Here is a 12500-nt window from a genome sequence, read left to right as displayed (position 1 = left end):
CAAACTCTATTTTAGCCATGATAGATTCATCAAATTTTCTGTTGACTGATACTGCCCTCCTAATACGTGAGGGAGCCGTTGTTTATCAGTTACTGTTTGAATTCATTTTTAATAATTATTTTGGAAAATAACCTCCTCCAGCGCCGCTCCAAAAATCTAAAAGAATTATTAAAAAGGACAACAGAAATAAGGTCGGTGTTTTCGATGAATCTGTCATGGTTAAATTTTTTAGTTTGAGTTTGAAGTTATAATGGGTTTGCAGCTAAAATGAATATCAAAAATCTAATTAAATTACTGAATCAAGCAACTTAGAAACTGTCTGGGGTGTTCACAAAAGCCTGAGTAGACGAAGAAATTACCAAAAGTTTTTTGGAAAGTGAAATATCCCTTTAATAGTTCAAATCAAACACAGAACTTCCAGGAGAAAATACATTATTTGTATGTCACGGCACCAAAATCTAGTTGCCGAACATAGCAGGATAGAAGTATACAGTATAACTGTATAGTTCAGGTGGGATTTCATGAATCTGACTTATATACTCTGTATATAGTCTGTATTTAAAATATACAACGCATCACAGTGTCTAGTTTGGTCAGTTTTTTGGGCCAAATGTGTTTGCCTATTTCCACTGAATGTTCGCCTATGACTAGACCTGTCACAATTATTACATGATCGCCTAATGTCAATTATTTGAGATAATCGTATTTGTTTTTCCATACATTTTCAAAACAATTCAAGCTGTTTTTACAAAACATTGTACATTTATTGGAACTCCTTTTTGTTCAAATTAAATGTGTCAGTAATTTATTTGTATATTTAAGTCATTTGTCATATCTGCCCTGTGCAATTTGTGATTGTGAAGCCTAACAAGCAAACAGAAATACAAATTGTAACGCTCCAATGTTCAATGCTAAAACACAATTCAATCGCTAAGTGACAATTAATCGTCAACTTCAACTGTAATAGTAAAAACCCTACCTACGTATATTACATGCCCAGAATAGTGACACTAGGGTTCATGTGGCGTTATGAGTCGTTTCTGATTGCTCCGACCTTTGTGAGACCCCTGGGGGATAAGCACGTGCTTCTAACAGCTTCCCTGACTGGGGAGAGGAGGTCGGCAGGTGCCAAGACGTTCATTAATCAGCTGCATTTAAAAGCAAACCAGCTTGAGCTCAGAGTGATTTCCCACCCTGTCATACATCAGAGATGCAACAGCATGCAAAGGAGGTTCCACTTGAAAATCAGAGCATGTTTTAATTAAATGATCAATTTGTTGATTGTGTCCTGGCTTGGATCAATGGAACTAACTTTAAAGTTCCTATATACAGTATCTGTATATACAGTATCACCATGAAAACCAAAATAATTCTGCTACACTGATACAGAAGGGGGTTCCCACCCAAAATGGGTTAATAAAAAATATTGAAACACAAAAATAATTATCCAATTCTCCAACATACAATAACAGTTTTATTATCATTAAAATGTTAGTGTTTTGCCAATGATCTGGCTGCACTAGAAGATTCTAATGATGTATTGTCATGAATTTAAGCATACGGTTTTGCTTTCTAGCAGAAGATTGTAGTGATATAGTCCTGCATACTGTAAGTGCAGATGAAGGGCTTGAAATGAGTGTAATAGTTTTTTTTTACCAGATTCTAGTGATATGTTGTGGAGACAAATGGATTCTAATATGTACAGTATATGGTACATGCTTTCAGTCTTTATTCTGTAACATAACTGTTCTAGTGATGCTGTCAATCGTACTAGCAGTAGCATCTACTAGCACTGATCAGAGCATTACAGTAGACCTGCGTCACCCCGAATGTCAACGTTTGTACCAATTGTGTACGAGGTAACATTACGTTTGTGCTGTCCTAACCCACCGTCTAGCCACATGCCAATTTGACTTGCATTGTGGGTAATTGTAACACACACAGGTGTCAGTATTACAGACATGCATTAACACATGCATGCACGCAAACACACAGACATTATGCATATACTGTACAGATGTATTCACACAAACACACTAGTACATGTTCATAGCCACATGTACACACATATGCACACACTTACTGTATGCACGCACATATGCACGCACACACGCACGCACTCGCGCGCACAAATGACGTCTGAAGTTTTTTGGTTCATACTGAACCAGTATCTGGTTGACAGTGCTACTGAAGCTTATGCTGCTAATTAGTTCAACGTTCCCATCCTTAATAAGAGAGAGGGCCATACACTTTGAAGTGCTTTCATTTCATTACTTCACTAAAGTGTTTTTTTATGCACTCTACTTACACTCACTTGCAACACAGCTTCAAAGGCAAGCTGAAGTGATATTTCCATGTATATAATATAATGTATTTTCTTTACACGTGACCCACAAGTTCATGAATAAATACTGGACACAGCCTAGGCAACTATATCTATCAGTACCAAAGTTATACTGTATACTCAAAGTGAACGTGACATATTTATTGCCATTACTCTGTACATCAGTGGTTCACAAATACTTTCATTTTAGGGACCCTGGTTTGGTATGCAAATTAAGGCCATGGACCAGGCTTTCCAAATTATTTGGGACAGTCAGGACATCTGGAGGTTCAGGAGGGTCTGGAAAAATGTTCTGAATGACGTCAAAATGCAGTTATCTCACCTCCTTTACAGAAGAAAGTTTGGACATCGGAAGGACAAGGAGCATGAATTGTGCTTTACAATCTGTTTCTACCATTGTCTGAGTTATAATCCTGTAATTGCCAACTTGGTGACCCCATGGACGCGCCTCCCCCACTTCCCCCAATAACCCCCGGGGACCACACTTTGAGAACTACTGTATGATTTTCATTCATATCTACGGCGTGCTTCCATGCGAAACATGGAGGAGAATGTAATTTACCTGTGGGGGCTTCTTTGACACATTACAGTACATATACTGTATGAACTGTATGTAATTCCCCATTATTTGCTCCTCTGGTATGTTTTGAGAAGTTTATTGCTTTGTAATTTGGGCCTTTCAAGGAATTGAGACTAGGCCTTCCTTTTTCCCCTCTACACAAAATCTCTTCACTAAACACAACCAAGTTACAAGCGTTGCGACACATTGTGGGTTTGTAGAGCTATTTTCGTGAAAAGCCTTGTGATACTAGCACTGCTTGGAGCCCTTAATTTTTATTTAATTGAAATTACTGACACCCTTTTTTACTTCAACCAAATGTGGCTGTTGCAGACAACTCAAGAAGAGAGTTGGGTTGGATGGGACATAAATGGACTAGGTTTTGCAGTGCTACTGTCTGCTCTGTCTGTCAGCTGATTAAAACAGTAATGGAGATAGAGGTATTTGTCATGGATATGTCAGTGACACGGTCTCACCTTCTGCTCTGACATTTATCTATGAATACAGCTGACCTACTGGATCATTCATTTCCTTTCAGACGCTGACTACCTGTACTGTATGTTTGCCTGTATGTCTGCCAATGTATGTAATTGTTTGTATGTACTGTATGTTTTTTTATGTAATATACTGTATGTGAACAAGCCTTGCTGTATACTGTGTGTGCGTGCGTGCGTACGTGTGTGTGTGTGTGTGTGTGTGTGTGTGTGTGTGTGTGTGTGTGTGTGTGTGTGTGTGTGTGTGTGCGCGTGTGAGAGAGAGATTCTATGCCTGTTATTGGCTAGACGCCGTGGTACGTAAAATATCAATTTCATCCCAAGTCAAATCGTGACTTTGCATATTCATGGCTCATACCGTTTAGTTATAAAACTCTGTGACAGGCTTCCATACCTCGCATATTATTACTCACATAAAGAAGATGATTAAAAGGGCAGCGCAAGAGGAGATAAACTTGCACTCCTGAGTATCGACCTAAAATGAAAAGCGGAATATTTGATATTTTAATAATCGTAATTGTATTTCAGCCAAGGAGCATTTTCTACACATTGGAATACTACTACTACTGTAACTGCTGCTCTCTTGCTTCAGCAAAACAACAGTTTAGTTTGAAGTTCCCTTGACAAGTGTCCCTCGGCACTGCCAGAGCCACTGTTTTCCTACAGTATGTGGAGATCGTCTCACTGTATCTCCTACCCCTCAGTGATGTACAGAAGTGCTTCTCAAATGTTTTTTTTCTTTCTTTTTTTCGCCTTTTTTATGTCAAGGACCCCCGAAATTAATTATGTATTTGGCCACGGACCCCCATTTGAAAATATTTTGTGCCAGGGACCCCCGCCTACAAGATGTTTAGATTTATTAATACTAGCAGATCTACAAGCTAACAAGGGCTCGCATCGCGTTGTGAGCTTGTATGTAGATCATCAAATAGCTGGTGTATATAGGATTAAAGTGGTTCAACTGATTTCAATGCTACATTAACTAAATTCGCTGGGGACCCAGTGGACCCTAACCACCCCCTCCAAGGACCCATGGGGGTCCGCGGATCCGGCTTTGAGAACCATTGATGTACAGCTCTCAAAGCAGGCCTCTGAGCACTTAGCTAACAGGTCCAAAAAATTGAACTTCGACCTCGCTTTTGCACTGACCTTTCAAGTGCGTCAAATTATTTTGCAGCGCTTGGTAATGAGAGACGGGCAGTGAGAGATAGAAATCTGATTCAAATGGTCATTGCTAGTACCCTGTCATCCACATCCACCCAAAGAGTTTTCAGGAGCACACGCTCCTGAAAAAGGGATTATTTTTCCACCGAAAAAAGAAATACTTTACTTACTTTACTTTACGTTACTCCACTGCGCTACCGATATTGCCAAGAGAAAACCCTCATACAGAATATTTTTCCTCCGGTGAAAAAAAATCCCTTTCTGGCCAAAAAGTACCTTTTATACGTGTGGTGGGGGGCTCAGAGTCCTTCCACTAAGGAAAGTAGGCTTTCTAATGACACAACCCGCCTTTGTATTGTTGAGAAGCAAAAACGTTTACGCTAAAGATGAGAGGCTGGTCTGCATTTATGCGAGCCCCGGAAGTCATCGGTAACATAGCTCTAAATGGCAAACGGCATTGCAACGGCATTAGAGCTATGGACCAGAGATATCCCCGGCCTAAACAATTGATGTAAAGCTGAATATCTATTTAGATCTGTGAAAATAAATGATTTTGAAATACCTACTTTTCTATTTAGGTACCATCAAATGTGTTATGTCATGTGAGCTTTATTCTTTGATGTGTAAGCCGTCATTTATATGCAATGCATTGTGAGCATGTTCTATGTGGCTACTGTCGTGCAGTTGAGTATAAATCAGAATGTACTCGTTCCGGCTGGCAGAAGTGGCCATCTGAAAAGTGGTTCCATTTGTATTACAATATGCCAACATCATACAGGTGAACGTCAGTAATGTGCTCGAAGGGGCCTTTTCAACCCCGAAATTGGCTGCTCAATTCTGCCAAAGAGTGTCAATTTAATAATGTCTTAATCTAATAAATAGACATGTAAGTACTTCTTGCTGGTTTCAATAGTACTAGTTTAATGCTATATAGCTGAGTAACTGGGTAGTTTAGAGTATATCAAACCTTTTGGACACTAATAAATCATAACATTTGAAGCTACTGAGCCAATAGTTACTTAATGGTGTGCTTTTCATGGTGAAAGAATGGTCACAGTTATTGCTGGACCACCTCTCTGTGGACCCTGGGTCCACAGAGATTTAATTTGAAATAAAACAATGTTGTTCATAATGAAGTGATGAACAACATTTAGAAAAGGAGGAAATGACAGCTAAAATAAAGCCAATCCCATACTCAGATTCCACAGCAACCAGAAGTACTGAATTACTGGATGGTGATTTGTCCAAACAGCTTTGTAGGGAATACAAAATGCAGAATGCATTTCCACAGCAGTGGACAAGTCCACTGACACCAGTGATAATGGTCAGTTGGTGTTTGGAGGTATTATGAGGGCATGAGGCAAAGGGGGAGTTTATGTATATATGGGGAGTATTAATTTAGTTTTTTAGTGGTGCAACCACTCCTATAGACAGCTATGTGTGTGTGTGTGTGTGTGTGTGTGTGTTTGTGTGTGTGTGTGTGTGTGTGTGTGTGTCCCTCCCTGTGTCCGAGCACGAAAATAGCGTTTGTTCACCACCAAGTGTCACTGTTGCACAGCCTAACACACAGGCACACACAGGCACACAGTACAGTACAGTACAGTACAGTACAGTACAGTACAGTACAGTACAGTACAGTACAGTACAGTACAGTACAGTACAGTACAGTACAGTACAGTACAGTACAGTACAGTACAGTACAGTACCACTCACTTCAGATGGGTCTGATTTTTTTGGAGGGGAATATTTGTAAAACATTTGATTTCCATACCATATTAGTTGGTTGGGAAGGGATCCGATTTGTATAAGCTTGCTTTGGTGTGACTGTACTAAACAGGCATAGAGCCCCGCTCTCCGCTGGCCGCTGCGTGGCCCGCGCCGCGCTCATGGGACCGGACCTTAGTCTTTTTCAACAATTATTAGTGGACCTTCAGCATTTCTAGTTGAGGACCCCTGCTGTATACTATTGTGCTGCATACATGCATGTGCACATTTGTATTAAGCTTTGATAAGTTACGTGGCATCAATTTTAAGGCTATAATATCATAGGTAACTTACTGTATAGTCAATGATGGTGAAATATGTGTAATTTAGACAACTTGTACTGTATTAGTCCATCCGTTAAGATATGTATCATGTAACAGTTACATGATACATATCTTAACGGATTTGGTTACATTGTAACCAAAGGGAATTGATTTACACTTGTAATCTATTTTGATACTTACCATGAAGTCATTAGGTACTGTGCCAGGTTGATGGCAATGGGCGTGCCAGTGATGGTAACGTGGCGGTCACTGGTGCTGTCTATCTGGCTGCCAATCTTTATCTGGGCACCTGACACCTGCCGGATCTCATTTATCTTGGTGCCCTGGCGTCCAATGATGGATCCGATCAGCTGCGGGGAGAGTAAAAAAAAGCAGGAGGAGAGAAAGGAAAGTGATAAAGCATACATGTATATGGGCGTGCACAGAGAGGGATAAAATCCCTCAATGCAATTTCTATTTCTGTCTTTCTCTATTGCTCCTCTCTCTATAGAGAGAGGAGCAATAGAGAAAGACAGAAATAGAAACGCAGAGACTAGTGAGAGGGTGAGAGAGAAAGAGAGAGAGAGAGAGAGAAGTAGAGAGGACAACTCCAACTCCAAGCACTTCCAAGGAAAGTCAAGTATAAAAAACGTTGTGCATCGCATTCACAGCAGACGGATCATAAACCAAGCCAACATTGGCTGCATGGTTGGGAATAACAACCGCCTCGACATCTACAGTATCTCTCTGCCAAAACTGTTTGTTTCCCTTGTCGGCTGATCATCTGTCCATCTCCACTAGCCTCTTCTTTTCTCCCTGTTGATTTAGGAATGGGACTCGTGCGCCAAAGTAACTAAGTGTATTCAAGTACTGTACTTAAGTTACATTTTGAGGTACTTTGACTTGATGCTGGATTTACAATTATCAATACTTTTACTTCTACTCCACCACATCTCGGATCCAAATCTACTCCACTACATATTTTTATTTGAAAACTTTAGTTACTAGTTACTTTGTCGATTTTAATTATATTTCCAAAACATAGCCAACATCTACCACTTAATTTCAGCCATTTCAAAATAGCCGATCTACAAGCTCATTGTGAGCTTTTACTTGTAACAGAGTAATTTTATACCACTGATGATCTGCTACCCAGCGATGGGGACTAGCACTGGGTTCCGTATGAACGGCAGCTCCAGGGTGACAAACAGTGCATGTGTGAGTATCAGGAGACTAGGGACAACTAGCTTTAGCTGTGGGACGTGTGGGGACAATGGGGACAATGGAGAACAGAGGGCATGTTGGGTGACAAACAGTGCATGTGTGAGTATCAGGAGCCTAGGGACAAATAGCTTTAGCTGTGGGACGTGTGGGGACAATGGGGACAATGGAGAACAGAGGGCATCTATGAAACAATTCAAGGCCAACATGTGGGACAGGATTATTATAGGCTGATTCATGGGTACATTTTCATGGGTACGTTTTCTGGATAAATTAAACTTCAATCAAACGTTTTAGACACGCAACCTACGCCTATCTGCCTATCAATCACTGACTGTACTGTATGTCAGCATGTTGTGTGTGTGTGTGTGTGTGTGTGGAATGGCAACAGGTGCTGAACTATCGACTCATCTGCCTTCCACAGACTGGAAGGACTTTGTGTGTATTTGTGTATGCGTGCGTACATGCATTATGCACTTGTGTGTGTACGTGCATGGATGTGTCCTTTGTGTGTATTTGTGTGCATGCCTCAGGATTTGTACAGGATATGTGTGGACTTGCGTCACCACCGTTCTCTCGCATGCACACGTGCGCGCGTGTGTGTGTGTGTGTGTGTGTGTGTGATGGTAGTGAGGGTTGTTACTCAGTACTTTAATATAAAAAAATGATATTAAACATTGGTATACCGGTAAGCATGGGTGTGGTCAGCTATACCTGGCCATTACCCGCATGAACCCTATTCCGTGGCAAACATTTGTTCGAAATAGCAGATCCACAAGCTCACAATGGGCCGCATTGCTGTGCATTGTTGGCTCTTAGGTCCGCTATTTCTGGCGAAGATATTTAGTGAAGAGTGAAAAGGGGAGGGGGCCGTGGGCGGAACAGTGGCCAGATCTATTTGAGTGTTAACATGACTCAGAGGGTTCCTCCGCCTCGGGACACGTCTGGCATGCATTCCGGCCAAGTGGACAGTCGTTTATCGTAGCGAATGAGACGCCTGGGCTTTAGACGAGGGCGGGGCTTGGAACGTGTGTGTGTGTGCTTCTCTGATGTGGCTAGCAGGGCTGGAGCTCGCGGCTGTGGGCTGCGTCACTCTGCGCTTGTAGATCTGTTATTTTCACTAGTTTGGGGAAATGTCTAACCTCTTCTTTCAGGTCTCTCGACCTGAAAAGTTTGGGAACTGCTGCTCTACAGCGAACTCTTTGCGTGGGCGACTGTAGAATAACTTTCCTCTGAAGCCGATCCGGTTGGCATCGTCCTCTTGTCTAAAAGATGACAAGCCCCACACGTACCGCGGGCTTAGACGATCCTAAATGATCTATCAAAAATCTTCACACATCCAACTGCACCTTATTGCCTCGGGCAATACTCATCAACATGGGAGTCAATTCCTCCTATAAAAGATTCAGTCAGGGATGAGGGTGTCCATGCCAGGAAATGGCTGACAGATGGGGCCTCAGATGTGTTGATGTGTGTGTGTGTGTGTGTGTGTGTGTGTGTGTGCGTGTGTGCGTGCGTGCGTGCATGTGTGTGTGTGTGTGTGTGTGCTTGTGCGACTGTGCGTGCGTGTCGGTCTGGAGACAGGGGTCAGAGGAGTGCAGGGGAATGCTGATACTCGTTGTCATTGCTCTCAGTCTCAATGTCCATATTTGGTGGGAAAAGTACTGTTATACTTAAGTAAAAGTATCAATACTAGAATACTAGAAATACTTTGTTAACAAGTAAAAGTCGGGAATTCAAAATGCATTGCGATGCATTGTGAGCTTAGATCGGCTACTACAAATGGCCACTCAGTTAAACTGTATAAATCCCTAAAAATGCAGTGCAAATTACTTGGTTACATTTCAATTTGCAAGCTGGAATGTATAGTTGCTCTGGCCTCTGTCCTACTGTCCATTTACTGTATTACACAGTGGGTGAAAAAAAACACACCCCTTAAGGCTAAACCCCACCCATCAAGGTACCTTTCAGGCAAAGGTACCTATAAAAACCTGAGAGGAACAGACAAAGTGGTAGGGACTGTATATAGGGCTGTAGTGGTAAATATTTCTAAGATTTGATTGAAGATAGACAGGAACGAGGTAGAGAAGGGGAAAAACATGCAGCAAAGGTCGTCACGAACAGGACTCGAACAGGCAACACACTGTCAGGCCAAAGCCTATATGTGGCATGCGCCTGGACCACTAGGCCAGCAGGCGCCCAGGGCTGTAGAGGAGTAAAAGTACAATATTTGACTCTGAGCTGTAGTGGTGTAGATGTATAAAAGTACTGGACATTGGAAATACTCAAGTAAAGTACAATTTAGAGAGAGAGAGAGAGAGAGCAAGTAAATTATTCTTCACAGTGGATATTTGGAAACACATTTACAAAATGTGCACAGGTTCTTCATGTCCCATTTCATATCTGCAAGAGCTTGAGTTTGGTAAATGGTGCATTTATATAGCGCCTTTATCCAAGGCGCTTTACATAGATTGTGCATTACATTCACACACACATTCATACACCGATGGCGGCGGAAACCCTGCAAGGCACCAACCAGCACATCAGGAGCAATTAGGGGTTCAGTGTCTTGCTCAAGGACACTTCGACACTAACTCTGGGGGAGCCTGGGTTTGAACTGGCAACCTTGCGGTTACCATCCGGCAATTCTACCCCTGAGCCACCGCCGCGAGTTTCTCTGAAAATATCTTATCTCCAATTTCACAATGTGTCAGGCTGCAATGCGTTGTGAACTTGTAGATCAGATATGTTTAACTTGAAGAAAAAACACATCTCCAAGTCTCCATGGGATGAGTAATTGAAAGGGGAAAAAAAGTCATTTTGGGGGTGAGCTATCCCTTTAAACTTCCAGTGTCGTTATGGCTAATGACGTAATTGACGTAATGAATCAATGAATCCCTTATGGCCGTTGACGTAATTGACGTAATTGTTTAATCCCCTGTAATCGGGAGCTTAATAAAACAAAATGTAGCAACTTTTAGCTTGTTTGGCTAACGGCCGATGTAATCTACCTAAAACCGGCCGAAATCCACGCGTGCACGGTCGATCGTGCACGTGCGCGGTCTTTATGTGCATCGCTGCGTAAAATGCGATATTTTGGGCTTGATTAGAGCTTAATCGGACATCTGATATTGCTGCACAGTCCAAAGCTAGTACCGGATGTTATTGTTCCTTAAACCGGAAGTGACATCGCCAGATTCGCTCTATTTGGTCAAAATCGGCATAATGGTGACGTTACCGCCACCATCAGGACTGAGTGTCTAATACTATAGGATTGCCGTGTGAGAATGAGATGTAGGGTGTATATCACAGATGTTTCTATTGGCATTAAAATGACGAATTAAACATATGAATAGTGGAGGCAGAAGGCACACTCCACTGTTAATTAGGCTGGCCAAGAGGAGTCCTGAGGACGTCTTAGCGCTATGCGCTGAGTCTAGGTGTCAAGGTGTAAAACAGCAGATACCGGATAGCACCCTTAATTAACAAATAAACACTCCCCCAGGAGCTTAATATGATGGTGAGCCTTAAGTCTTAGTTCAGTGCGGATTGCAAAATAACGATTGCGCATAAGATGGTGGCTTTATTACTTAATTGCGTACCGTCCAAGACCTGGAAATAACATGCACAACATACTGTAGGGCCCTCAGAGTTAAATGAATGCTGAGGATTTGAGAGTGCGCCACAAACATTCCTGTCAATGCATGTCATCTACCAGTACAGTGTGAATGCAGACAGAGTGCTGTTCACGGCTATTCATGGAGCTGCAACTGATAATTTAAGAGCTGTGTGCGTGTGTGTGTGTGTGTGTGCACGTGCGTGCGCAGTGCGCGTGTGTGTATGCCACTAGGCATATGTTTGTGGATAGAGGTGAGTCGAGTAGGCAGTGGTACATGACCTCATATGCTCACACGGCTGTGCATGCATGTGTGACTGTGTGTGTACATGTGCGCGCGTGTGTGTGTGGGTGTGTGTGTGTGTTCTGGGTAACTATACAACAGTAGAGACATAAGACAAAGTGCCAGCTGACAGCAGCCAGCTCAGGGCTATTTGTGTGAAAAATAACCTTTAACCATTGTTTGACCTCACTTATGGTCTCGTAAATGGCCTCTCGTGTCCCATGTCCCAAAAGACGCAGGAAATAATTATAACCCTCTCCCATTGTGCCTGCGTGTCCCTTTAAAACCTTATATCGCTGCATTTTTCATTTTCATAACTGTCATGGTGCGTTGGCTGACAGGATTCAAAGGGCTCGGTGTGAAGCAGAGCGTTGGAGATGAACGGCTGAAGAGTGTATCGGTGCATGAGAGTCAATGGAGACGGGACGGGACGCTGTTTATTTTTCTCATTTGGCTTAAAAGTTTTCTGAGATGCAAGGTCATCATGCAGGAAACATGCAGCGTGCTGTCCCCCAGTGAGAGCCTTTATGTAATGACTGTCCCCCCTGTGAGAGCCTTTGTGTAATGACTGCTGGCTATACAATCTGTACAATCTGTTTGAAGCTGGAAAGGAGAGGCGACCGGAATAGAGAGCAGAGGACGGGGTTGAGGAGAGGATAATACAGAGGAGAATAATAGAGGAGAGGAGAGGAGAATGGAGGAGGGGAGAGGAGAGGAATTGGAGGATAACGGAGAGGATGATATAGCTGAGTGGAGCAGTGGTGGAAGGTATAAGTACTGTACTTAAGTAAC

At 42.4% G+C, this 12500-nt stretch overlaps 1 protein-coding gene across 3 annotated transcripts in view; it reads right to left on the bottom strand.

Moving 5' to 3' along the window:
* The window catches only part of pcbp4 (poly(rC) binding protein 4), a 150909-nt gene that overhangs the window by 5393 nt on the left and 133016 nt on the right, over positions 1-12500 (bottom strand). For all 3 annotated transcript variants that reach the window (XM_083771702.1, XM_083771704.1, XM_083771703.1), the window contains one exon: positions 6790-6959. In XM_083771702.1, coding sequence (XP_083627828.1) covers positions 6790-6959 — 170 coding nt within the window. The remainder of the gene's footprint in view (positions 1-6789; positions 6960-12500) is intronic.

This window comes from Protomyctophum parallelum (assembly GCF_964188405.1).
Source record: "Protomyctophum parallelum genome assembly, chromosome: 8".
Taxonomy (NCBI): Eukaryota; Metazoa; Chordata; class Actinopteri; order Myctophiformes; family Myctophidae; genus Protomyctophum; species Protomyctophum parallelum.
The sequence above is the reverse complement of the archived record's forward strand: the minus strand, read 5'-3'. Positions and strand labels throughout refer to the sequence as shown.